Source organism: Erythrolamprus reginae, chromosome 1 (assembly GCF_031021105.1).
Source record: "Erythrolamprus reginae isolate rEryReg1 chromosome 1, rEryReg1.hap1, whole genome shotgun sequence".
NCBI classification, from domain to species: domain Eukaryota; kingdom Metazoa; phylum Chordata; class Lepidosauria; order Squamata; family Dipsadidae; genus Erythrolamprus; species Erythrolamprus reginae.
The window spans coordinates 105306444-105334180 of NC_091950.1; the positions used below are offsets into that span (position 1 = coordinate 105306444).

Genomic DNA, 27737 nt, shown 5'->3' on the forward strand with positions numbered 1-27737 from the left:
GTGGTCAAACAAACTAGAATTCTGGAAGTTAAAGTTCACACATTTGGATGGTTGTCAAGTTGCAGAAATCTGATACATGAGACATCATGTGTGAAATATTTTTGCATCTAAAAAATATATATTTGATTTTGATATTGTGAAATATATTTGATTGTTGCTAAGTGTATGAAATGGCCATGGAGATAAAGTCATGGGGAAGTGGGCAAGAACTTTAAAACATGCCCATGTGAGATTTCTCTGATGGTCCTCAACTTATGGCTGGTCGCTTAATCATCCTTCAAAGTAACAATGGACCTTCACATGGTTACTTATGACCCAGATTCTAAATTCTCAAACCACCACCCACACAGTCCCATGATCACATTTTGGACCTTTAGAAGTAGGTCCACATTTACTGCTATTTGCTTCATCCTTTGGTCATGTGACCATGTTTTAGAACATTTTTTTACCAAAAACTGTTTCATTCTGGTTTCTGGCAAAAAACACTTATTGCGGACAATGGATTTACACAACAACTGTTGTGCTTATTAATGATGGCCAAAAAAAGGTTTCAAAATTAGGTGTGGTCCCATGGTGAACCAATTAACAACTGGCATGATGTAGGACTGTAATTCCAGGCTTTATTACAGTTGTAAATCAAGGATGATGTGCATATACGTCTCCTATCTAGAAACACAGTTGAATGTAAAATTAACACAAGGGAGCAGAATTGTTGTGTTCTTTCTCACCAAAGTTACTTATCCTGCTTCCCTTCAATGGCAAGTTTAGAAGATGTCCTAGAGGCTATATTCCAGTTTTTACGGCACTTTGGCATGTCATTCACTATATGCAAAAAATATATAAAGTAGATCACTCATTAATTACTTTATATCCTAGCCAACATGTTCTGTGTTTACTAAAGAGGACATGATTACTTCAAAGTAGGTGCCACTGATATAATTAAATAAAGTTATTTTGTGTTGTGGTTAGCTCTGGCCCAGCTCCTGCCCCAAGGAATGTGCAGGTGGATATGGGGGAAACGTCCATATGCCGCAGGCCTGTTTTGCTCCCGGTGGAATCTGCCGACGAAGCCTCCTCTAACCAAAAAAGCGTGAGTGACAGGGAAGAGGGGAGTTTGGCAGACAGCCCAGGAGGAGCAAATCATCTGTATCATCCCTGGATTCTGAACAAGAATTAATGACACATCCACGCATGCGTAGAGTGATGCATAGGAGACAACAACTAAAGGATTATTACAAGAGAAAATGAGGCCACCTGTGGTTGGGTGGGGCTGCTGTAATTAGTGCTACAGATAAAAGTGCAGCCTGGTGTTTTAGCCTCGTGGCAGTTTATCTGATTCATTTTTTCGTCAAGATCGTGGTTTCTGTGCTGTTCAAGATTGTGTGTGGACTCTCTGGACTTTAGAATTAGACTCAATTTCCCAGTTATTGGGTGAGCAATTGGATTGTATTTAACCTGTGCCTTGTGTGTACCAGAAAATCCCTTTTACATTTAAAAAGGGAGCTGTTTCTGTTTTTCTGTTTATAAAAACTTTTGGGTTTTCCTTTTATCATGTAGTGTGTGTCTTCCTGGACTAATTACCCTGTAATTACGGGCGGTTGAAACACGCCGGCAGAACAATTTTGAAATAAGAAAGTTTGGATTTTGAAGAAGTTATACGATACATGATTAATATTCCTAGATCAGTGATGGTGAACCTTTTTTTCCTCGGGTGCCGAAAGAGCATGCATGCACACTATTATACATGCACAAGTGCCCGCACTGTTAATTCAATGGTTGGAGAACTTCCCTACCTCCTGGAGGCCCTCTGGAGGCCGGAAATAGCCTGTTTCCCAACTTCTGGTGGGTTCAGTAGGTTTGTATTTCACCCTCCCCAGGCTCCAAAGGCTTCCCTGGAGCCGGGGGAAGGTAAAAACACCCTCCCCCATCCCCCTGGAGGCTCTCTGGAAGCAAAACAACGCCCTCCCAGAGCCTCTGTGTGAGTCAAAAATCAGCTGGCTGGTGCACACATGACCTTTTGAGCTGAGCTAGGGCTATGGCTCCTGTGCCAGCAGTTATGGCTCCACGTGCCACCTGTGGCACCCGTACCATAGGTTCGCCATCACTGTCCTAGATGATTAAAATTCCTAGATGAAATTGATCTGAACATGAGGTGTAATGGATGTCTTACTTTTTCTCCAGGCCATTCATGCTTCTGCCCCCTCTGATGGAATGGATGCGAGTAGCTATAACCTATGCGGAGCACCGGCGCAGTTTAACTGTAGACAGTGATGATATCCGACAGACAGCTAGGCTGCTATTACCTGGATTGGACTGTGAACCTCGACAATTGAAGTAGGTGGTGTACTTTTAATATTCTACATACATTTAATCAGAATATATTCTAATTAAGGCTGCTGTTTTTAAATATATTTTATATGTACATGTCAGAAGACTGATTTATTTGTAATGGGATCTGTGTCAGTATTATTTCTGAAGGCACATGATCTGCTGATTTATAAACTTTAGCATTTTTCTTGGCAATCAAAATTTTTCTTGGCAACCAAACCAAAATAATAATATTTATTTATTTTTTATTTATTTATTTATTGGATTTGTATGCCGCCCCTCTCCGTAGACTCGGGGCGGTTAACAACAGTAAAAAACAGCATATAACAATCCAATATTAAAACAGTTAAAAACCCTTATTATAAAACCAAACATACATACAGACATACCATGCATAAAATTGTAAAGGCCTAGGGGGAAGGAGTATCTCAGTTCCCCCATGCCTGGTGGCAGAGGTGGGTTTTAAGAAGCTTACGAAAGGCAAGGAGGGTGGGGGCAATTCTAATCTCTGGGGGGAGCTGGTTGCAGAGGGCGGGGGCCGCCACAGAGAAGGCTCTTCTCCTGGGTCCCGCCAAGCGAAATTCTTTAGTTGACGGGACCCGGAGAAGACACACTCTGTGGGATCTAACTGGTCTCTGGGATTCGTGCAGCAGAAGGCGGTCCCTGAGATAATCTGGTCTGGTGCCATGAAGGGCTTTATACGTCATAACCAACACTTTGAATTGTGATCGGCAACCAATGCAGACTGCGGAGTGATGGTGTAACATGGGCATATTTGGAAAAGCCCATGATTGCTCTCGCAGCTGCATTCTGCATGACCTGAAGTTTCCAAACACTTTTCAAAGGTAGCCCCATGTAGAGAGCATTACAGCAGTCGAGCCTCGAAGTGATGAGGGCATGAGTGACTGTGAGCAGTGACTCCTGGTCCAAATAGGGCCGCAACTGGTGCACCAAGCGAACCTGGGCATACACCCCCCTCGCCACAGCCGAAAGAATTCTCTAATGTGAGCTGCGGATCGAGGAGGACGCCCATTTTAATAATCTAAAATGGGGCAAATCCTCCTTGTAGTTATTGTGAATGACTACATGTAACCCTCAAAGATAAATCATAATTTGTTCAAGAAAATTGAATAACTATTTTTAAAGGTGAAATGATCAGGCACATAGAAAGACCATTAACGTAGCTTCTGTGAGGTAAAATTAGGCTGCAATAGCCTTTAGAGGGTGTTTTTTTTTTCCATTATCCCTCTGTACATTAAAGAAATGTACAGAGGGATGACCTTGAAAGAATAGTTGGCTTGGATTTTGAAGAGGCTTTAACCAAATATATATAAAAAATCCTTGATCAAACAGAGCAATCATGAATAAGAAAAGATTGGTATTGATTAAATAACATAAATCAGAGAATGGGATTAAGTGAACAGTCCTTGCAATGGATGGACAGAACCACTATCATCCTGAAGAGTTTGTATCAGGACCAATAATTTTATTCTTTCCAATCCTACAGAATATTGGAAGGAAATTATATTAAAGAGCTTGGTACCATCTGCCCTCTGGCTATCTGGCTATCAATAGGAAAACTCTCCCAAATCAGAACAGGACAGGACAAATTATCTGTGACAAATGATCTATGACATGCAAAACAATGATTGTGCATGGGTTTTTTTAATGGGCTGGACTTGATTGGAACTGCCGAGAAAAAAAATCCAGGGGGAAAAATATCCCCCAATGCATTACTATATGTTAGGAGAAGCAGCTGGAAACAGTAACTCAGAAATGCTGCTGTTTTACTTTAAACCCCCACTTTTCTGGTCACGTGACGCAGTGCAGAATGTGTGCAGCCTTCTCAACATTTCTCAGGGCACACAAGCACAGAAAGCAGAAACACACGTACATAGCATATTAGTTTGTTACGCAGAAGAAAGTAAATATGCCCTCTGTGGCCAAGCGGTTTGTAAGTAATTCATGAAGCCATGCTCTGTAAGCTTTCTTTAATTTATTTTACTGAGCTCACTTTCAGCCAACGTTACCTCACCAGGGGGTTATATATTAAGCAGAAAGGTAATCATGTCTGGAGAACTTTATGGATAATTAAAACTATAAAATCCATTTCCACAAATTGAATCAGCGGCTACTGATTTTTAAAACTGTTCGGCCAAATCCACGAACAGTAAAACTTTAACAGAAGAATCGAATAACAGAGTTGGAAGGGACCTTGGAAGTCTGCTACTCCAAACCCTTGCTCAAACAGGACACGCTATGCCATTCCAGACGAGTATTTGTCCAATCTTCTTAAAAGTTGTCCAGTGATGGAGCAACCACAAGACGTTCCACTGGTTAATTGATCTCACGGTTAGGAAATGTCTCCTTGTTTTTAGGTTGTTTCTCTCCTTGATTAGTTTCAACCATTATTTCTTGTTTTGCCTTCTGGTGCTTTGGAAAATAGTTTGACCCCATCTTCTTTGTGGCAATCCCCTCAAACATTGGAACACTGCTGTCATGATGTCACCCCCTAGTTCTTTGTTTAACGACTTGCCATACCCAATCCCTGCCCCTGTTCTTTATATGTTTTAGTTTCCGGTCCCCTAATCATTTATTTTATTTTATTTTATTACTTATTTTATTATTTATTTTATTTATTTTATTTATTTTATTTATTTTATTTATTTTATTTATTTTATTTATTTTATTTATTTTATTTATTTTATTTTATTTTATTTTATTTATTTTATTTATTTTATTTATTTTATTTATTTTATTTATTTTATTTATTTTATTTTATTTTATTTTATTTATTTTTATTTATTTTTATTTTATTTTATTTTATTATTTTATTTTATCATATTTCTAGGCCGCCCTTCTCCAGGGGACTTACAAGGTAAAATCAATACAAAATATAAACCCCAACCATAAAACCAAATCTTAAAAACCCCAACATTTAAACCCATTCATACTAAATTATCCCAATCTCACTCACACTATTGGCCAGAGTAGAATATCGGCACTCAAGACCACAAAATGATTTCAATTTAGTTTAAAACATCAGCAACAATAAATGTAACAATAAATCACTAATCATCATAAAATTTCAGACTAACGACTCACAAGTAATCCTGCACGAGTTTGTCGCCTCAGTTTACCTATAGCAGTGAGAATTGCTTAGTGCTGTCACAGCACAGTAGAAGTACCACGTGATGGACATTCCCTCTCAATCTGTGTTACAGCAGAGCCAAGCTACTCTCATAGCTGCAGTCAAGCCAAGGTGGCAAGATTGTGCCTTTTGCCTATGACAGCCTCACAAATGGTAGCCAATCTGCTCCAGACCCCAGAACCTCCAGTGTACAAAGGAGTGCCTTCCTCCCAAAAAAGTTATTTCATTTCCCTCTTCCCTCTCCACCCTAAAATAATAACAATTCATTTCATTGAAAAATGCCCTCCAAAAAAGCTTTAATTCATTTCTGTCCTTCCTCCCCCCCCAAAAAAGCCCCCTTAATTTTCCACCACTCTCCAATAAAGATTTAATTAATATCTTTAGTTATAAGAGATCCATGATTATTATGATTGCTAGGATACTTGGATACTAGCATCCTAGTGGTTGCTAGGTTGACCACTGTGGTTGACCATTGTGGAAACAAAAAGCTGGATTAGTTGGGCCTTCTATGTAATTCAGCACAGCTCTTTTTAGGGTGTTCTGCTATTCTTTGAAGAAGCTTCAATATTATGGCAGAGAGTGTTCTAATACAGACTGTATAAACCAGTGATTCTCAACCTGGGGGCTGAAAATTTCTCATGGTGTTAGGAACTAAAGCTTCTATTCTGGCACCTGGGAACATATTTTTACAATCCGACCAATCAGGCGTTTACATTGGGGGTGTCCCTCTGGCCTTCCTGCCAATCAGCTTAAAGCACTGTTGGGAAAATTGCCACTAGTCTTATGGTTGGGGGTAACCACAACATGAGGAACTCTTTTAAGGGGTCGTGGCATTAGAAAGGTTGAGAACCACTGGTATAAACTAATAGCAAACAGCCAGTTGCTTCCTGATTCCTTCCACAGTCCAGTTGCTATATATTCTACTAGTTTTGCCATCAATTTTTGCTGCCATATGTTTATCATATTAATCTTTAAATACCTCTTGAAAATCTCAATATTTATACCTCTTCAAAATCTCAATATTTATAGGCAATTATTTTTGAGGATGAGACTAACTTTATTTTTATGAATACTCACTTTGGAGTATTACTCTGTACAAGTATATTTTAGGCATGAAAGATTTCAGTTAAAATGTTTAACTCTAAATAATTCTATATGGCTTCTGAAAAGTTATTTAAGGATCTCTGAAAAACTATGAAAGTAGTTTTTATAAAAAGAAAAATGCATTGAAGGGTAAATGTTTTTTATTGAAGAGCCAGCTGCAGTCAGAGGGTATTAATATCAAACAAATACATAAATTGAAATTTAAGATTGCTAAATTAAATGCATTGAACAGAATATTAGCATTTTTCTTTAACTGCTTAGAAATGGACTAATAGTGTAAAATCTCTTTCTTCCAAGTCTTTCAGTCTAGCATTTCCAAAAGTGCTGAATCTAAGTAAATGCTTTTCAAGAAACAAATGGATTTCTGTCAAAAGTTTAGAATAAACAAAAGTCACAGACTGGAATTTTCCAATCTGCTATCTTGGCAGCAACACTCCATATTGTTTTCCTAACCTCAACTGCTTTATCTGATGCAATCAAAAACAAAATTAGTCATATGCAACACCAAAAATTAAAACATAAGTACTCCATCTGTTTAGAGAGAGAAAAGCTTTGATAATTTCATCAAGATTTCTCAGATTTTTTAAAAAGGCCAAACAACCTCAATTTGCACATATAGAAGGAAGTGTCAAATGAAATCTGCTAACTATCCATATAAAACACCCATTGTGAGACTACCACACAACAAGACTAAAGTTAATTCATGGAAGACAACTGTAGGTTGACATTAATATGTGCTGACTGTGCTTGCAATCCTTATTCTACCTGGGCATCGAAACATTGTCCATTCTCTTCCTGAAGCCTGCTGGACACAAGTAAAAATTGCACCTGCCCAGCCCTGCAGATCAATTCCTACTAATTGATTTGTAGTTTCAGCCTGACACAAAGATAGAAGAACGTGTGCCTCAAGAGCCCTTCCCCGTGCTCATATGCATGCACACATACAGACTCACTCAATGCATACATACTTCTCCTGCTATCTCACCCAGCTGCATAGCTACTTGCAAAATCTGGCAGATAAAATTGGAGGGATTGGTCTCTGACATAGTTAGACACTCCTGTTGCCAAAGGACTGTGGGGGAAATGACTAGGGATCAAATATGGTCACAGTGGCTTCAAATGGGCAATGGGAACCATAGGGACTCTAATTTTCTTGTAGTATGTGCTATAGCATCCACATAAGTTCCTAGTGGCTCCCTCCCTTTGGAATATCATTCCCATTGAAATTAGACGGGCCCCCACTTTGACACTCTTTCTCAAGGCCCAGGAAACCTGGTTTTGCCAATGGACCTGGGGAACCCAGAGTGGAAAGGAGCCCATCAAGTGGCTTGTTAGATTGATAATTTTTTTGGTTGCCTAAGGATTAGATTTAGGGTGTTTGTATATTGGGCCATAGTCGCTAAGGGTGAGTGCCCAGCCATATCAATTCTCTAATGAAGTCCCTGCATACTGTAGTTGGATGAGTTGAAGACAAGGTCTTCACATAGGATATGTTAACAAAACATAATAATAATAATAATAATAATAATAATAATAATAATAATTTATTAGATTTGTATGCTGCCCCTCTCCGAGGACTCGGAGTGGGTCACAACAATAAAACATCACATACAAATCCAATGTTAAAACAGTCTTTAAAAAAACCCTATTAAAAACAGTCATACAGCCCAAACACACCATCTATAAAATCAAAGGCAGCTAAGGATATATCAATTCCTCCATGCCTGGCGACATAGATGAGTTTTCAAAAGTTTGCGAAAGGCAAGAATGGTGGGGCAGTCCTAATCTCCGGGGGGAGCTGATTCCAGAGGGCCAGGGCCGCCACAGAGAAGGCTCTTCCCCTGAGTCCCGCCAGATGGCATTGTTTTGTCGACAGGACCCGGAGAAGGCCAAGTCTGTGGGACCTAATTGGTCGTGCAGCAGCAGGCGGTCCCGGAGGTATTCTGGTCCGATTCCATGTAGGACTTTATAGGTCATAACACATGTTAACAAACGGTTAACAAAGCATCTGTCATAGGTCAGGTGAGAAGAGCATGAATGATAACATTGCAACTTTTCAGGCTACTAGAGGAATTATGCCTCTTTTGAAGGTTCCCTGTAAATGATCACCAACAATGGGAGCTAAAACCATTGCCTGTGTGTAGGAAATTTGAGTGAGAAACATCATTTAGAAACATGATCTCTTTAATTGAAATAATGCAATCCTTTATGCCACCTCAGATTTTTGCCATATCAGATGTAAAACAGTCCTCAGACTAATAGTGAGGAAGATAAATACTGTAGCAGGAATGATATGAAGCAAAAATAATTCTATGTCTTCCACTTATATCTCTTTCTTCCTTAGTGATTATCTCAGGAACCGCCTTCTGCCGCACGAATCCCAGCGGCCAGTTAGGTCCCACAGAGTGGGTCTTCTCCGGGTCCCGTCAACGAAACAATGCCACTTGGCGGGACCCAGGAGAAGAGCCTTCTCTGTGGCGGCCCTCTGGAACCAACTCCCCCAGAGATTAGAATTGCCCCTACCCTCCTTGCCTTTCGTAAGCTACTCAAAACCCACCTCTGCCGCCAGGCATGGGGGAATTAAGACTTCTTCTCCCCCTAGGCTGATACAACTGTATGTATGGTATGTTTGTACGTATGTTGGTTTTATACATTAGGGGGTTTTAAGTTAGTTTTTAGTATTGGATTTTTACTGTATATTGTTTATGACTGTTGTTAGCCGCCCCGAGTTTTCGGAGAGGGGCGGCATATAAATCCAATAAATGAAATGAAATGAAATGAACCCACGATCACAACATTTCAATTCAATCTCAAACCTTTATTGTCAGTGCACAACATGTGCACAATGAGATTGGCTGAGCCTTCCTTAGTACACCTTCCCAACAAAATTACATCTCAATAAACTGCAGTGAATTTGTTTAAAACAAAAACAAAAAACCTTAACCCAGTAAATCATACTAACAAGCACACAATCCTCTATACCAGTGATGGCGAAGGTTTTTTTGCTCAGGTGCCAAAAGGGTATGAGTGCACATGACAGCACATGCCCTACTCATAATGCAGTGCCCTCCCTGCGAGGCATTTGTGCACAATCTGTTTCCAGAGTATAATAACTGAGGCCTTGAGTAGGCAAGAAAGGTTTAATCAGAACACATGCCAAACGGTGGCAGGTACAGGCTTAACAGGAAAAACAATACACAGGCTTTTATATGACTAGCTGCCTGAGGCAGCAACCAATACACACAGGGAAAACTTCCCGCTTACAATGTAACTGGGGCATACGCGCCCAATCAGCACCCTGGATAGGGCCTCGGCTGTCACAGCGCTAGCGGCCGGCTGTTACTATGCAGACACTGCACTCCTTCCCCTTTGGTTAGCACACACATAGTCCTTTAAATAAGATGGTCTGCGGCAAATTCTTTCAGAACGACGTGGCTCTGTGACACCAGCCGAACTGGGTTCCCTGGCCGGCGCCTCCAGGTTCAAATTCGGAGGTGGGACAAACTCCGCCTCCCGACAGTCGTCTGCGGCTGACTCTCTGGAATTACTGGCTAGGCTTGGAGGTTCCTGGAGACATTCTCCGGGTTGGTCGACGGCCACTCGATGCCCATAGTCCCCACTCTTGTCTAGGCGGACTTGATCCAGGTGCCTTCGCCAGATTCGTCCATCCTTTAATACCACCTCAAATGAACGTGGCCCCAGTTCCCGGCTCACCGTTCCTCTCTCCCACATCGTCTTCCCGGCATAGGAACGCGCAAACACCGCGTCCCCCACGTTTACTTCTCTAACCGATTGTTCTGGCCATTGCACTGCTATGGTGCAACCCGGGTGCAACCTATCCAAAATAATCCGTAATTTGCGTCCCATCAGGAGCTCGGCTGGGGTCCTACCAGTGGCCACACAAGGGGTGGAGTGTTGGGCCAGCAACAACTCTGCCAACTTCTCTTTCCAAGAGCCCTGCGGCATCTTTTTCATCGCATCCTTTACTGACCTTACTGCCCGTTCTGCCTGACCATTACTGGCCGAATGCCACGGCGAGGATAGGGCATGCCTGATTCCAGCTGACGCCAAGAACGACTCAAAAAGAACCGAGGTAAACTGCGGCCCGTTGTCGGAAACTAACAGATCTGGAAAGCCGTGTGTGGTGAAAAGGGCCATTAATGAATCTATTACCGCCTGAGCTTGGGTGGACCTCATCTGGGCAACCTCCACCCACTTCGAATAGGCGTCTATGGTTACTAAAAAGGTTTGACCCATAAACGGACCGGCCAAATCTATGTGTACTCTTGTGCAGGGTCCTGACGGCGGCTCCCAAGCCAGGGGCTCAGCACGGGGGGGGGGGAAAGGCCTGCTTTCTTGGCACACAGCGCAATCTGCCACTCGCTGCTCTATCTCCCTGTCCATGCCCGGCCACCACACATAATCCCGAGCCAAACCCTTCATTCTCACAATGCCAGGGTGACCCTTGTGTAAAAGAGCTAACACCTGGTTTCGAAGCTTACCTGGCACCACGACCCTCTCTCCTCTTAACAAGGTACCCCTTTCCACGGAGAACTCCGATCTGCAGCGCCAGAACTGAACGAAAATCTCGGCAGGGGCAGAACTCGGCCACCCCCTTAGTATCCATTGCCATACTTCGGATAAAACACGATCCTTACCCATCTCTCTGGCCACATCACTAGCGGACAGCACCAAGGGTCCTTCGGACAAAGCTAAGACAGAGCACGTCGGAGTGGGGTCTGACAGTAACTCGGTCAGGGGGCACCTGCTAAGGGCGTCAGCATGCGCTATGTGGCGACCTGGCTTATAAGTTAAAGTATAATTGTAGTTGGCTAGGAATATGATCCAATGGGACATGCGGGGGGACAACACAATAGGACTCTGGCGGTTACCGGCCAAAAGACCCAACAATGGCTGGTGATCTGTGACCAGCTCAAATCTACGGCCGTACAAATACTCATGGAAACGGCGGACTCCTGCAATGAGCGCCAACGCCTCCTTATCAATATGCCCGTAGTTCCTTTCCGCCTTGGCAAGGGTCCGGGAAAAGAACGCTATGGGTGCTTCTGAGCCGTTGGGCAGCCGGTGGCTAAGGACAGCCCCTACCCCGTACTGAGAGGCGTCGCATGTAAGAATCAAGGGCAAACTAGGAGAGTATTGGGTCAAAACATCATTGGACATGAGGATCCTTTTAACTGCCCCAAACGCGGCTTCCTCCCTGTGACCCCAGTGCCAGCTAGATCGGTTGTCCAGCAATCGGTGTAACGGTTCGGCCACTGACGCCTTATACGGAATAAAAACCGCATAAAAATTTAAAAGACCCAAGAACGCCTGGAGTTCAGCCTTTGACCCGGGGCTGGGGGCGTCCCGGATTGCTCGTGTTTTCTCCGGGGTGGGATGGATTCCCTTCCCATCCACCTTGAATCCCAGAAACTCAACCTCGGGCACCCCAAAAACACATTTCCGCGGTTTCAGTTTTAACCCCGCTTCTTGAAATTTAGCTAAAACCTTCCTAACCCTGGATAACAATTCTTCTTTGGAACTCCCCGACACTAGAACGTCATCAAAGTAGGGTACAGTCCCATCCAGCCCATATAATAACTGCTCCATCAACCCTTGAAAGATACCGGGAGCAATGGAGACCCCAAATTGTAGATGATGGCATTTAAAAGCCCCCCTATGGGTGATGATTGCCTGGGCCTCTGCGGTCTGGGGGTCCACGGGGAGCTGCTGGTACGCTTGAGACAGGTCAAGCTTGGCAAAAAACCTGCCGTTCCCAAGGGTGTGGAGTAATTGCTGCACCACTGGCAAAGGATAGGAGTGGTGGGCCAAAGCCCGGTTCACTGAGCATTTGTAGTCCCCGCATAATCTGATACCCCTGTCCCCCTTAAAAGCAATAACCAACGGGGTCTCCCATGCCGCTTGGTCCACTGGTTCCAATACTCCCTGCGATATCAGCCGGTCCAGTTCAGCGTCCACCTTTGGCCGGAGAGGGATAGGAACCCGGCGGGCTTTCAACCGCACTGCAGGCACCTGTGGGTCAAGACTAAAAGAGATAGGGGTTCCCGTGTAACAACCCAAACTGTCATTGAACACTGAGGGAAACTCCTTGGCCAGTTTGTCAAATTCAGAGATTCCGTTAACCACATTCACCCCCGTAATAGACAACCCCAAAGACTTGAACCAGTCGAGACCCAAAAGATTTGAGAAAGGCCCCTCAACCACAATTAAAGGCAGTTTGCCCACAAAAGACTTAAATCTGACAGTAAAACGACCCTCCCCCAGGATTGGAATTGAAGCCCCTTGGTAGTCCTTTAAAATTGAGCTGCAGGGCTGTAGGCGACCTTTACTCAGTCTGGGAAAACATCGCTTCAGGGTGGCCCAAGAAATTAAGGAATGCGCAGAACCAGTGTCCACTTGCATCGAACACCAAGCGTCCCCAAGGCGCACTTCAACTGAAATCTTTTCCGCGGAGCCCGACGTCTTCCGGACATATGAGGTTGCCAGACGCGGGGAGCTGTAGACGGCATTGCATTCCTCTCTCCGGTTCGAGGAAAATTTCCTTTGCCAACGGGAATTGAAGTTCTGGGACTCCCTCTGATCTCTAGTCGGGGCAGGTGGGGATCTGCGGAAACGGCAGACCCTCACAATGTGCCCCCTGGCACCACAACGCCGGCAAGCCGCATCCCTGAAGGGGCAATTCGATCTAAAATGGCTACCCCCGCAACCCCGGCACGGTGATAAAGGAGGACGGGGACGGGCAGCAGGCGGATCACGGCTGCGGTTGGCCGCCAGCCGGCAAACCTCTTCTTCCTCAATGTCACAGGAATCCTCCTTTTCTATAGGAGCCTTTGGCTTATCCGGGAGAGCAGGCCCCTTAATTGTGACATTTACGGAGCTGTCCATGGCCGCAAGAGACTGGGTTGACAGCTCGAACGCACTGGCTTCCGCCAGCGCCGCTTGAAATGTTAAATCCCGGGTGGCCAGGAGACGCCGTTTAAGGCGTCCATCCCTCACCCCAAAAACCAATCTATCCAATAAGTAGTCATTTAGATCTGAAAATTCACAGTACAAAGCCGCCCGGCGGAGAGCGGCTACAAAGTCATTGATTGATTCCCCTTCAGCTTGATTTCTTTGGTAAAATTTGTATCTCCGCGCACAGCGGGAAGGGGCCGGGGTGTAATGGTCTTGCAAGGTTGACAGAAATTGCTGCCAAGGCACATCATGAATGGAAACTGGGGGGAACAAAGCCCTTGCCGTCTCAAACATCTCGGGCCCACAAAACCCGAGAAAATAAGACCTCTTCCGATCCCCCGATATTTCAGTGTAGCCATTTGAGATTAGAAAACAGTCGAAACGGGCGACATACAAGTCCCACGTTTTTCCTTGAGGGTCAAAGGGGGGGAAAGTAAGTTGTACAGACATCCTCACTTACTGTTGTAATACCCAGACAGAATCCGCATTAACAGGCTCGACCCCTTGTTGCCAGTATAATAACTGAGGCCTTGAGTAGGCAAGAAAGGTTTAATCAGAACACATGCCAAACGGTGGCAGGTACAGGCTTAACAGGAAAAACAATACACAGGCTTTTATATGACTAGCTGCCTGAGGCAGCAACCAATACACACAGGGAAAACTTCCCGCTTACAATGTAACTGGGGCAAACGTGCCCAATCAGCACCCTGGATAGGGCCTCGGCTGTCACAGTGCTAGCGGCCGGCTGTTACTATGCAGACACTGCACAGAGGGCAGGGAGAGGACGTTTTCGCCCTCCCCAGGCTCCAGGAAAGCCTTTGCAGCCTGTGGATGGAGAAAAACAGGCCCAATGGGCCTACCGGAAGTTTGGAAGGGAACTTCTTGTTGAGCTGTTGAGCCATTTTTTGCCCTCCACAGGCTTTAGGAAAGGCTCTTGAAGCCTAGAGAGGGCACAAACAGCTTCCTGCGCCCTCCAGAATACCAAAAATCAGCCAGCCAGTGTGTACATGTACACTGGAGCTGACATAGGGCAACACATCACGTGCCCTCAGAGATTGATTGATTGATTGATTGATTGATTGAATTTATAGGCCACCCTTCTAGCAAACTCAGGGTGGATTGCAACAATTCAAAAGTGTTGGTTATGACCTATAAAGCCCTTCATGGCATCGGACCAGAATATCTCTGAGACCGCCTTCTGCCGCACGAATCCCAGCGACCGATTAGGTCCCACAGAGTGGGCCTTCTCTAGGTCCCGTCAACTAAACAATGTCAGTTGGCGGGCCCCAGGGGAAGAGCCTTCTCTGTGGTGGCCCCGACTCTCTGGAACCAACTCCCCCCAGAGATTAGAACTGCCCCTACCCTCCTTGCCTTTCGTAAACTCCTTAAAACCCACCTTTGTCGTCAGGCATGGGGGAACTGAGACATCTCCCCTGGACCTATTCAATTCAATTTATGTATGGTATGCTTGTATGTATGTTTGCTTAAATAATGGGTTTTTTTAATATTTTAAATTGTAAATTATTAGATTTGTCATGAACTGTTTTATTGTGTTGTGAGCCACCCCGAGTCTACGGAAAGGGGCGGCATACAAATCTAATAAATAATAATAATAATAATAATAATAATAATAATAATAATAATAATAATAATAACAACAACAACAACAATAAAAACAGTTACAAAGTTAAAATTCCCCAATATATAGAATAAAAACAGATACAAAATTAAAACCTAATATAAATGTCATACAATCTTCACTCATTCGTACTATTGGCTGGAGCAGAGAACTATCACTTAACGGCTCAAGGCCTGCCATCATAAATGTGTTTTCAATGCCTTTTGGAAGGTGAGGAGGGTGGGGGCAGTACAAATCTCTGGGGGGAGTCGATTCCAGAGGATCAGGGCCTCAACAGAGAAGGCTCTTCCCCATGGCCCTGTCAGCTGGCATTGCTTGACCGACAGGATCTGGAGAAGGCCAAATCTGTGCAACCTAACTTGTCGCTGGAACATGTGATGCAGAAGACTGTAGATATGGCTCCTTGTGCCACCTGTGGCATGCATGCCATAGGTTAGCCATCATGGCTCTATACATATATGTGCGTAACATTACATTATTGTATATTGTACCAATATGAACATGTTGCACATTGTGCCAACCCTACAAGTCTATCATACTACATACTTATGATGTTATGTTGCATTCAGGAGTCTTGACAGCCCACGGATAAAAGCAGTTCTTCAGCCTGTTTGTACTACTGGCTCTGCTTCTATATCTCCTGCCCGATGGTAGGACAGTAAAGAAGTGCTGACCAGGGTGTGAATCATCATGCTGGGATATAGGACTCTAGCTGTAATATTAATAACAATATTAATAAATTTTGGTTGTAACATTTGCACAGGCCAGAATGCTGCTTTAGTTCCTTCCGGCGAATGGATGCAAAAGCTGCTACTGAAAAATTCCAGCAGGATCTGGGATTTCGAATGTTGAACTGTGGAAGGACTGATCTGATTAACCAAGCTATAGAAGCCTTAGGACCCGAAGGCGTTAATACAATGGATGATCAGGTATATAAAAATCAGTTCTGTAGCATTCATGACGTAGGCGAGCAAGATCAAAATCCAAAGTTCAGGTTATTACAATCATAGACAGAGAAAGACATAGAGAAAGAGCGGCGGTGGTGCTGTGCTTAGAATACAGTACTGCAGGCCACTTCTGCTGACTGCCAGCTGATTGCAATTTGGCAGTTCAAATCTCACCAGGCTCAAGGTTGACTCGGCTTCCCATCCTTCTGAAGTTGGTAAAATGAGAACCCAGATTTTTGGGGTGCAATATGCTGACTCTGTAAACCACTTAGGATAAAAGCACTGTGAAGTGATATATAAATCTATTGCTTATGCTATTGCTATCATGTAAAAAGTATTAGGCAATTGGGGAAAGAGTATTTGTAAATGTTTTTACTACAGGTTGACTCAGGGCTACTCTGCTATTTTGCACAATTCAACACTAGGAGCATTTATGTGGTTCTAGTTATTTTAGCAAAACTTGGAGCATGTGTTCTCTTACTTTTCATTAGAAATGCTAAAGCATCATTCCATTATGGGAGACATCAGTCAATAGAAAGCAGTAACTAAATTTATAAGGGGAAATACAAGAATTTCAAAAGTCTCATTAGTTTGACCGATATCATGAAGGCATTGTAAAGATTTATAGGCCAACTAAAATTACAAAGCAAATATAGTAGCTCTAAACCAGAGATCTTCAAACTTTGCAGCTTTAAGACTTGTGGACCTCCAACTCCCAGAATTTTCCAGCCAGCATAGAATTCTGGAAGTTGAAGTCCAAAAGTCTTAAAGTTGCAAAGTTTGGGGACCCCTGCTTCTAATGTGTAATGTTGACATAGCAATGTTTGTGTTATTGCGTTTATTGTTTCATATGTTGTGTGAATGCATTCATTTTATGACTCGCAGACAAAAACAAAAGACAAGGAAAAGAATCAGATGCAACATTTAAGCATTTCTGCAAGAGAACCAATATAAATACTTACACTGAAATTAATTTCATGCCTAATCAACTTCTAATGTTTATAAGAACAAAAAAATACTGATTCCGAAGTACAGTATATCATTTATGGATAATGTAGATGTATTATAAAGTGTAATGAAACAAATGCACATATGTAGAATATACAGAACCCAAAGTTTGTGAGCTTTGGTTTTGGAAATAAAATAACTGACTGTGTACTTATTTATTTATTTATTAATCAGATTTGTACTTTGTTCTTAAAGGGTATGACTCCACTCATGTATGCCTGTGCTGCCGGAGATGAAGCCATGGTACAGATGCTGATTGATGCTGGAGCAAATCTGGATATACCAGTAAGTGAAAATCTGTTGTAGAAAGGTAAATAAGTATGGATTCTTATTTAATCATTGGAAAGTAAAATAATTATATTTTGAGGTTCATATAACACCATATTTTTCGGAGTATAAGACGCACCGGAATATAAGACGCACCTTAATTTTGGGGAAGGAAAATAGGGGGGAAATCTACCTACCGTGTTTCCCCGATAGTAAGACACCCCCGATTGTAAGATGTATGGGGGGTATCAGCGGGGTCTGCTAATATAAGCCGTACCCCGAAAGTAAGACATATGTCTTACTTTCGGGGAAACACGGGGGTATTGCGGGGGGGGAGCCCGATGACGTCGTGAAGACCCAGGGAAGGTTTCTTCGGCTGCCCAGCAGCTGATCTGCTCGGCAGCGCGGCAGCAGCCCTGGTGGCGGTTCCCTCGGCAGCGCGGTGGCAGGGAGAGGCTTGCGGCCGCCGAGCAGGTGGGAGAGCTCGGCGGCAAGGCACAAAGGATTTCCCTCGGTGCACGCGTGGAGCCGCAGACGCGTGTCGGGGAAGCGTGTGTCTGGAGGGGAGGAGCCGCTCTGCGCAGTTGGGCAGCCCCACCTGCCTGCCGGAAAGGAGGCGGGTGAAGGAGGGCGCAGCTCCGGCCGCTCGCCTCGGAGCCGGTCGGCCTCGCTGGCCGCTTGCAGCCGAGCCTCGGCAGGACTCGGTTGCTGGGACGAGCGCCTTCGCTGCAAGCCGCCGCCCGCTCGACTCGCTTCGGACCAGCGCCGTCAAAGCGAAGGACGGCGCTGGTCCGAAGCGAGCCGAGCGGGCGGCGGCTTGCAGCGAAGGCGCTCATCCCAGCAACCGAGTCCTGCCGAGGCTCGGCTGCAAGCGGCCAGCGAGGCCGACCGGCTTTGAGGCGAGCGGCCGGAGCTGCGCCTTCCTTCACCCGCCTCCTTTCTGGCCGGCAGGCGATGCCGAAGACCTCCCCGAGCCAAACCCAAGCAGCCGAGTCAACGGAGCGCGCGGGGGAAGCGCCAAGCGCGCCAGGGAGGCGAGGACTTTTCGCCCCCCGCCTCTCCCGGCGTCCACAGTTCCCACTGTCACCTCAGACGACTTCGGAGACCCGACTCCCTCGCGAGACAGGCGTCCACCCACCCCCAGCCCCGTACCGCTTTACGGGCTGGACGATTGGGGGGGCGGGGGGGCGCGAGGCAAAGGAAGTGAAGGGAACTACGGGCGCCGGGAAGGCGCGGAGCCAGGTGCGAGCGTCGCGTCGCACGTGTCCTTTCAGACCCCCCCCCGCCATTTCCCGCCTCCACTCACCAAATTGACAGGGTGAAGGTAGCCGTTCTCGTACTTGTCGCTTGCCAGGATCTGCCTCAGGTGGGCGATGTAGCTGGAGGCCAGGCGGAGCGTGTCGAGCTTGGAGAGCTTGGTGTCCGGCGGCACCCAGGGCAGGGTGGTCTTGAGGCGGGAGAAGGCTTTGCTCAGCACTCACATGCGAGCCCGCTCGTGGCGCTGGTCCGAAGCGAGCTGAGCGGGCGGACCAGCGCCGTCAAAGCGAAGGATGGATAAATGCCTCCCGGGTGGATAAATGCCTCCTGGGTCTGAAGCGAGCCGAGCGGGTGGACCAGCGCCGTCAAAGCGAAGGACGGATAAATGCCTCCCGGGCGGATAAATGCCTCCCGGGCGCTCCGCATCCACTTGCGCTTCTCCTTCTTCCCTCTCGCCTCGCCGAGTCAGGCGCAGAAGGCTTAGCGAGGGTCCCCAGGCGGCGGGACGACTCCCTTTCCCTGCCCCCGCTGTCCCGAGGCCATGTCCACGGGCTCACTGAGCGATGCCGAAGACCTCCCCGAGGCGGAGATCCTGGGCAGCCTGAAAATGGACCGCTGCCGCTCACCGGCCGCTCCACGCCACAGCCCCGCGCAAGGCTCGGACGGTGAGCGGGGCTCCCCGGGCAAAGGCCGGGGCGCGGCGGCGGGCAAGGCGCGTAAGAAAACCCCGGGCAAGAAGATCCCTCTGGGAACGGCGGGCCCTCCAGTCTCTGCCTAATCCCCCCTGGGTTGCTCACCGCTCCAGCAGGCCGCCTTGGGGGACCCCGCGCCGCCCTCATGCCGATCCGGGGCACCGTGGGCGCTCGCCTCCTCCGGGTCCTTCCCCCGCTACTTCGCCTTGCCACTTCCCATCGCGCTCGCCCCGACTGGACGGCGGGACAGTGCTGGAGGGAGCGAGCGAGCAAGCGAGCGCGCTTCCTTCCCTGCGAGTTTGGCGAGCAAGCCTCGCCTCCTTCGCTTCCCCGGGCGATTATTTTGCCTTTTAATGCCACTCGGGGAGAGGGACCAACCCCATTCATCCCCCACCTTTATTGCTGCTGATTCATGGACAGGTGAGAGCCGCCGCTCGCCCGGAGAAACGAGCGCGCTTAAGAGATGGACCCCTCGCTCCAACCAGCCCGCTCGCCCTTGCTTTGCTTGGGTCACTCAAAGCTGTCCTGGAATTACGTCCCAAGGCCTCCTCCAATCTTTGAAGGCTGGCTGGGCCGCCCAAGCCTCGGGACTAGCCTTACCCACTCAGTCATTTCCACAACGGAAGTTCGGAACTGGTCAAAGGAAAGGAGTGAGCCACTGCTTTGGGGAAATCGGAAGGAGCCTAGGATTCGGCCCGTTGGAGATGCATTGACCCAGCTGTCATCTTAACCCCTTTGTCTCCCCGGATCTGTCCACTTTAGAAAAGCACAGATGAGAGGGGAGGTGCCTGGAACTGGTTGTCCCTAGGGGACCACCGAAACCACTCAGTTCCCCTGCAGTCAGCAGAGAAGACTTGGAGCGGAGGATCCTTTCCACCTCGTAGGCCAAAAAAGAGGAGGGGGTTGGAGAAGAGAGGAGGAGGAAATACTTGGCCGGGATGCCACAGTCTCCCTCTGGAGAACTTTTCTTGGCCCATAGAACACTGCACACAAGACAACTAGACACAGGAACAGTTTTCCCCCCAAACGCCATCAGTCTGCTAAATAAATACTCCCACCATCACTGTCAAAGTATTCACTAAGGCTGCATTACTATTACTATTAGTCTTCTCACCGTTCCTCTCACCCACCCCTCCCATTTATGACTGTTTCACTGTAACGTTTCTTGTATCCTTACGATTTATATTAATATTGATGGTTTCCTGATTGCTTATTTGACCACTATGACAATCATTATGTGTTGTACCTCATGATTCTTTTTCCAATGTAAGACATACCCCGAAAGTAAGACGTAGTGGGGCTTTTGGGGGTAAAAAGAAAGTAAGACACTGTCTTACTTTCGGGGAAACACGGTGCTAAGTATTCATCTGGGTAGCATTCTTAGTCTGGTCAGCTTCTGTACATTATTTTATCCCCTGTTTAGGGCTGAAAAAAACTTTTTCGGAGGTAGTAAGAATGAAAAAAAGCCTGCAAAGACTTAGGGCAGGGGGAAAAAACCTCCTCGGAGGGAGTAGGAACAAAAAAATCCTGCAAGTTGGGAAGCTCATTAGCACCTTATTAGGGCTGAAAAAAAACATTTTTTGGAGGAAGTAGCCATGAAAATAAGCCAGGAAGATCCGGGAATATCATTAGCACCTTGTTAGGACTGGGGGGAACTTCAAAAAAGCTACATTTGGAATACACAATGTACCCAAATTTTCAGCCTCTTGGGGGGGTGCATCTTACACTCTGAAAAATAAGGCAATTTAGACAGAAATTTCTTTCCTTTTAGAAATGATGGTGATGGTGGTGGTGATATTACTTACAGATTCTAAACCAACAATACCTGCCCTAGATGTGATAATGAATCGTAATGCAAAGAAATGTAAAAATTGGAAGAATAAATTATTTTCCCTCTACAATAACAACCTCTAAAGAAAACCAGCAAATGCATTTTAAATGAAGAAATCAACCAACCAGTCTAAAGAATTAAACACACTGATTGGAGTTGGTGGGATTTTTCAGAGCTATGTCAGCCTACTCATTCCAAGAATTTAAATTTACCAGGGTTGTGCTATTCTCAAACACATTTTAAGAGCTTAATAACAAGAATTGCAACCAATAAACATTTCTCCCTTTTTCCCAGGTACCTGGAAGTTCATCTCGATACCCATCAGTTCATCCTGATAGCCGACACTGGACTGCACTCACTTTCGCTGTATTACATGGCCATATCTCAGTTGTCCAGGTCAGCAAAAGACAAGTTGTCAAAGTTTCACATGCAACCTGAAAAGAATATGACCAGAGATCCATTACACATCACTAACAAGATGAAAATCTATTTTGCCTGGGATTTTGTAAATTTCTTGAACATGTCTGGGAGTCACTACTCTGCATTTGCTGCTAAATATGCCCCCATTTCAAAGCACATACGTTCTCACTAGCAATGAGAGGCAGCTTGGTCTTGTGGTTAAGACAACTAGCTAGAAACCAGGAGACTCTGAGATCTAGTCCCACCTTAGCCATCAAAACCAGCTGGGCATTTTGGGGCCGGTCATATAATTTTTCCAGTAGCTGACATTGGGCCAGTCATTCTCTTTCAGCCCTCTCACCCACCCACCCCCAGAGTTATCATTGCGGGGAAAATAAGAAGAGGAAAGTACCATATGCATGTTAGAAGTGTTTGCCATCTAGAGATATTTATAAAAAATAATCAATTGCATACAAATAAATAAATAAAATGACTTTCTCATTTTCTCAGGGAAACTGGCAACAATTCATAAATGCAAATTTAGGAGAGAATAATTAGCACCACTAATTATTTCAGAAACAAAGAATTTCTTTCATACTCCTTAATTTTTGGATATTTTCATTGGAATAGACAATGCTTTGGAAGCTGGAAGTTTCATAATGTGCCAAGGCAGCTGATCGGGCATGTTTACTGGCATACATTTGTGTATGCACTGGAAGATATAAAACTGTCTCCACACACACAAACCATACAATCTTCAGACACTTATTTCACATAGACACAGACAGCTAGAAACCAAATCTACATAACCATACACTGTTGTGGATGAACAGGCAGGTATATGCATAAACCAACCTTCCCTTCTCAACAGTCTTAAGGAGGAAGAAGGAAGAGGTAGGAAGCTGTCTTTACTTCCTGGTAAAAGAAATAAGAAGCTGCTTAGCTTGAAAAGGGTTCAGGATTCTGGAGACCTTGTGCAAATGTTGCTGGTACAGACACATAAGCTTTCTATGGACATCCTCACTGCAAGCACTTCTCTCAAGCCAAAGTGGTATACATATATAAAAAGTTGCACAGTCTCTGCCTCAGACAATCCAAAAGACAAAGGACACAAAAGGGATTGGGATGGAGGCAGACAAAAAACAGGTGCAGGCTGCTTCTTTCTTTCAGTTTCATTTATTATTATAATGGACTGTTTGGAAGAGAATCCATCCAAATAGCTTTATGGAATGGTGTTCCACTCCTAAGAGTTGAGAAGAACAGCTGCACTGGCCATGTATTCAAAAGTAGATACAATCATTTAGGAACAATTCTGAATTCTAAGCCTGTTTCCAAATGATTTTCCATAGCTGCCACTTTTATTTTTAGAAATAGCTGGGAATGTTACATTCTGCAACTGACATACAGCTGTCTCTTTGAAAATTAACAGAGCTTTTAAAAAAGACAGATAAAATTTTGAGTTGGTGAATTGAATTGCAAAAGTGGTGCATCTTAGCACTATCAGATCTGGGCTGCAAAATTCCAAATAACCACTAGTGAGTAGCAGAGGTTTACAAAGTATTATCTGCTGCCATCTACTGATGATATGGAATGTTGCAGTCCACATCTAGTACCCTAATGGTAGGTCTTACAACAACGGCAACCAAGCAAATGGTTGCCATGATTAGCAGTCTCCCTGCCTTTGTTTGTTCTTCAAATTCCCTGAGTTGTTTGTTTTTTTTCCTTTACAGTTGTTGCTGGATGCAGGGGCCCACGTTGAAGGTTCTGCTGTCAACAGTGGGGAAGACAACTATGCTGAGACACCACTTCAGCTGGCCTCAGCAGCAGGCAAGTCTCAGCAACTGTTGCATTTTCATCCCTAATAAAGTTTAGAGATTTCTCAACCTCAGCAACTTCAGCTCCCAGGATCATCTGACTGCAGAATTCTGGGAATTGAAGTTTTCATATCTTAAAGTTGTGGAAGTTAGGAACTATTGGTATGGATACATAATCTTAAAACAATTGCCTCCAATATCTATTTGAGTTTCAATCTGAGTATAAAGTGTCAAAATCCCCAAATTTGGAAGAAACGCTATTTTCAAAGGTGCAGAATATTTTTTATTTAATATAGGGATGCAGTTCCTGGCAGCCTGTTTGCAGTAGGGCACTGAGACTGCGTAGGATTATGAAAGGATGAATTTTACTTAGCGTATGTATACAAGATAATATGTAATCCCAGTTCGCTCTTGCCTGTAAGTAGTCTGACAGAGAGTCGTGAAGAGATCGTGAGGCTCCTCCCACCCATCCAGATGCTGCAATTTGGGTTCTTTCTGCATGTAAAGAGGGTAAAATAACCAAAATGGCGGTGTCCGGGCACGCTCCCTTTGTTACCGATTCTCCAACAACTGACAGGCACGAGCAAACCGGGAGCATTTCACCCTTGATATAATCCTTGTGAATGCACATAGATCCACTTGGCATGATTCTTTCTCCCTTATGGGGGAATGGAAACTATAATAGAAAATAATGGAGTGCATGTAAATATCTACCAACATTTCTACATTTACTGTATATGTGAGTTTTGGTCCCCACATCTTATCAAATGTAGGATTACTAGTACAAATTAGAGAGGAGGGAGGGAGGGAAGGAAGGAAGGAGGGAAGGAGGAAGGAAGGAGGGAGGGAAGGGAAGGAAAGAAGGAAGGAAGGAGGAAGGAAGGAAGGAAGGGAGGGAGGGAGGGAGGAAGGAAGGAGGGAGGAAGGAAGACAGGAAGGAGGGAGGAAGGAGGGAAGGAAAGAAAGAAGGAAGGGAGGAGGGAGGAAGGAAGGAAGGAAGAAGGAAGGAAGGAAGGAAGGAAGTCTACGGAAAGGGGCGGCATACAAATCTAATAAATAATAATAATTAACTGCTGTCTTACAACTTTACCAAAAAAAAAGCAAACCAATACAACTGTTTGCATTTCTAGGCAATTATGAGCTGGTCAGTTTGCTGCTGAGCCGAGGAGCAGATCCCCTTCTGAGTATGCTGGAGGCCAATGGGATCTCCTCATCACTTCATGAAGACATGAACTGTTTTAGCCACGCTGCTGCTCATGGACATAGGTAAATCATAGGCATAGATTCGTAAGTGTAGACAGATGTGCCCCATGGATGACAGGAGAAGAGATGTAAGCTCTTTTTCCTTCTGTGCTTTATATCAGTACCCAGAGCAAGGGATTTATTTGGGTTTCTTCACAGGACATTATGAAAGGCCTCTGAATGGTTCAATAACATTGCAAAGGACACTGTGGATTATGGACTGCAGTACAAGCTCAGAGAATAATGGTCTCTCCTTTACTTTTTCATTTACCAGGTGTCACATGATAGAAACAGTAGTTTTGCCAGGGCATCTCTGTAGCCTAACATAATTTTATTCATCAAGTTACTGTCTCCTAGCATTACTGAATTTTAAACCATTTTATAAATATCACCCAACTATTCATATTTTTGCTACCATCAGGAACAAAATTCATATTTCCAAATTAGTATATTTTGTTACGTTGTTTTTTAATGGAGAACCATTGATTTGAAACTTCAAACTGTAATAGAAAACATCCAAATTACCAAAGGCTCAAGCACCTTGGGGTAGGAAAAAAACCAGCAACAGAGAGTATCTGCAAGAGAGATTTAGAATTTTAAAAAATGTATACCTTTAGCAATCCTTGACAGACTATACAACCTTAACCCTTATGGATTTTTTTTGTGTAAAAAGGAAAAAAAGGAGGTTGTGATTTATGGCTTTGGTGCTTAGACAAGATAGACTATCAAAAAGAGAAAATCATGATATAATCTTATTCAGAGAGGTTAAAAAATTATTATACTTAAATATGCTGTGAAGATTAAAAGGCAACTTTTTAATATCTTTTTCTATCTTTTTCTACTTTTTTTTTTAATATTTTTATTTTATTTTATATGACTTACAAACATTTAGACATCAAACAATACAACATTAAACATTTACACTTAATATATTTACAAGATTTATTTTTTAACAATTCTATTTACTATACCTTTTTCTTGATTTCCACCCAGTTGTAAATTTTTTCCCACACTTTGTAATAGTCCTTATTTTGTTGGTTTTGAATTTCGTATGTTAATTTGCTAAATTTGGCGCAGTCTAATATTTTTTTAATTACCGTTTCTTTGTTTGGAATCTTGTCTTGTTTCCAGACTTGTGCATATGCTAATCTTGCAGCAGTAAGTAAGTGATTTATTAAGTAGTAATTTTCTTTGCTATGTTTGCCTCTAATTATGCCTAATAAATACATTTCCGGTTTTATTTCAATTTTATAGCCCAATATTTCTTCCATCCATGCCCTAATTTGAATCCAAAATTTTTTTGCTTCGTTACATTGCCACCATATGTGGTAGTATGTTCCCACTTCTTTTTTACACTTCCAACATTTGTTACTAATGTTTACATTCATTTTGGCTAGGCGTGCTGGCGCATAATGCCATCGGAAGAACATTTTATAAAGATTTTCTTTATATGGTGTTGACAAAGTCATCTTATAATTAACTGACCATAGTTTTTCCCAGTCTTCTAGCTGAATTGCATATCCAAAGTTGGTCATCCAAGATATCATGTTAGGTTTAACAATTTCTTCAATGTTTTCATAGTTTAATAGATAAATATACATTTTAGTTATAAATTTTTTGTCAGATCCTATCAATATTTTGTCTATTTCATTTTGTTTATTACATATTCCAAATTGTACCAAGTCCCTTTTATATCTGCTTTGAATTTGGTAATATGGAAGCCAATCTATTACTATACCTTCCTCTTTAAGTCTTTCTCTAGTTTTAAGACTTCCTTTAGTGTTTAATAGGGCTTCGTAGGTTATTTTTTGTTCTTGGCTTATTATGTTTGAATGAATTTGAGCTTCTAGAGTGGATAGCCATCTGGGAATTTCATTATAGTATTTTTTCCTGACTTTCCGCCAGTGTGTCAATAGTGTATTCCGAATTTGGTGTTGTTTAAAGTGAGAATGTTTTGAGTGTTCTTTTTCCCACAAATGTGCGTGCCATCCTTCATTTATATCGTGGCCTTCTATTGTTAGAATTCTAGGATTTTCAAGGTTGACCCATTCTTTAATCCATAGTAATTTAGTGGCTTGGTAGTATATTTCTAAGTTGGGTAAACCGAATCCTCCTCTTGTTCTTAAATCTTGTAGGGCTTTCATGTTTATTCTAGGTTTTTTATTGCACCAGATAAATTTAGAAATTATTTTATTTATTTTAGCAAAGAACGATTTGTTTAGTTGTATTGGTGCTGTTTGGAAGAGATAGAGCCACCTTGGAAGTATATTAGACTTTATTGTATTGATCCTTCCCATTAAGGATAGATTTAACTTTGACCATTTTTCTAAATCTTCTTTTGTTTTTGTTAATAATTTTGTATAATTTAGTTCTTTCAGTGAAGAATACCTTGTCGTAAACCAAATCCCTAGATATTTAATTTTCTTTTCTATTTGAAAACCTGTTTCTTTTATTAATAATTTGTTTAAATCTTGATTACAATTCTTGGTTAATATTTTAGTTTTGTTCCTATTTATTTTTAAGCCGGCCACTTTCCCATAGTTCTCTAATTCTTTTACTAAATATATCATTGAGCTAACTGGATTCTCTAAGAAGAAGACCAGATCATCAGCGAAGGCCTGTGTTTTATAAATTTGTTGTTTAATTTGGGTGCCCTGTATTGATGATTCCCCTCTAATTTCTAGATGCTGAGAAAGCCTTCGATAACCTCAATTGGAACTTTTTCAAAAAATTAATAAATACTATGGATTTAGGAGAGAACTTTGAAAATACAATAAATAAAATATACTCCAAACAAAAGGCAAGGATAATTATAAATGGAGATTTAACCAATACATTCGATATTAAAAAAGGAGTGAGACAAGGCTGTCCACTATCTCCCTTAATATATATAATGTCTATAGAAATTCTACTTTTTTATTTTATCTTTCTATTATTTTTTAATACTTTGCGCTTTTTTATTTCTCACTTTTATTTTTTCCTTTCTTATTCTACATACGTTTTTATCAGTTATTTTTACTAGTGTTAAAATTTCCAGTATAAATACAGACTGACACACACTATATCCTTACGTCCAATTCACA

At 43.5% G+C, this 27737-nt stretch overlaps 1 protein-coding gene across 1 annotated transcript in view; it reads left to right on the top strand.

The window, feature by feature from the left end:
• The window catches only part of ABTB2 (ankyrin repeat and BTB domain containing 2), a 191216-nt gene that overhangs the window by 137738 nt on the left and 25741 nt on the right, over positions 1 to 27737 (top strand). Inside the window, exons 4-9 of the mRNA XM_070761369.1 lie at positions 2182 to 2334; positions 15961 to 16126; positions 17348 to 17437; positions 21494 to 21595; positions 23329 to 23425; positions 24543 to 24678. Coding sequence (XP_070617470.1) covers positions 2182 to 2334; positions 15961 to 16126; positions 17348 to 17437; positions 21494 to 21595; positions 23329 to 23425; positions 24543 to 24678 — 744 coding nt within the window. The remainder of the gene's footprint in view (positions 1 to 2181; positions 2335 to 15960; positions 16127 to 17347; positions 17438 to 21493; positions 21596 to 23328; positions 23426 to 24542; positions 24679 to 27737) is intronic.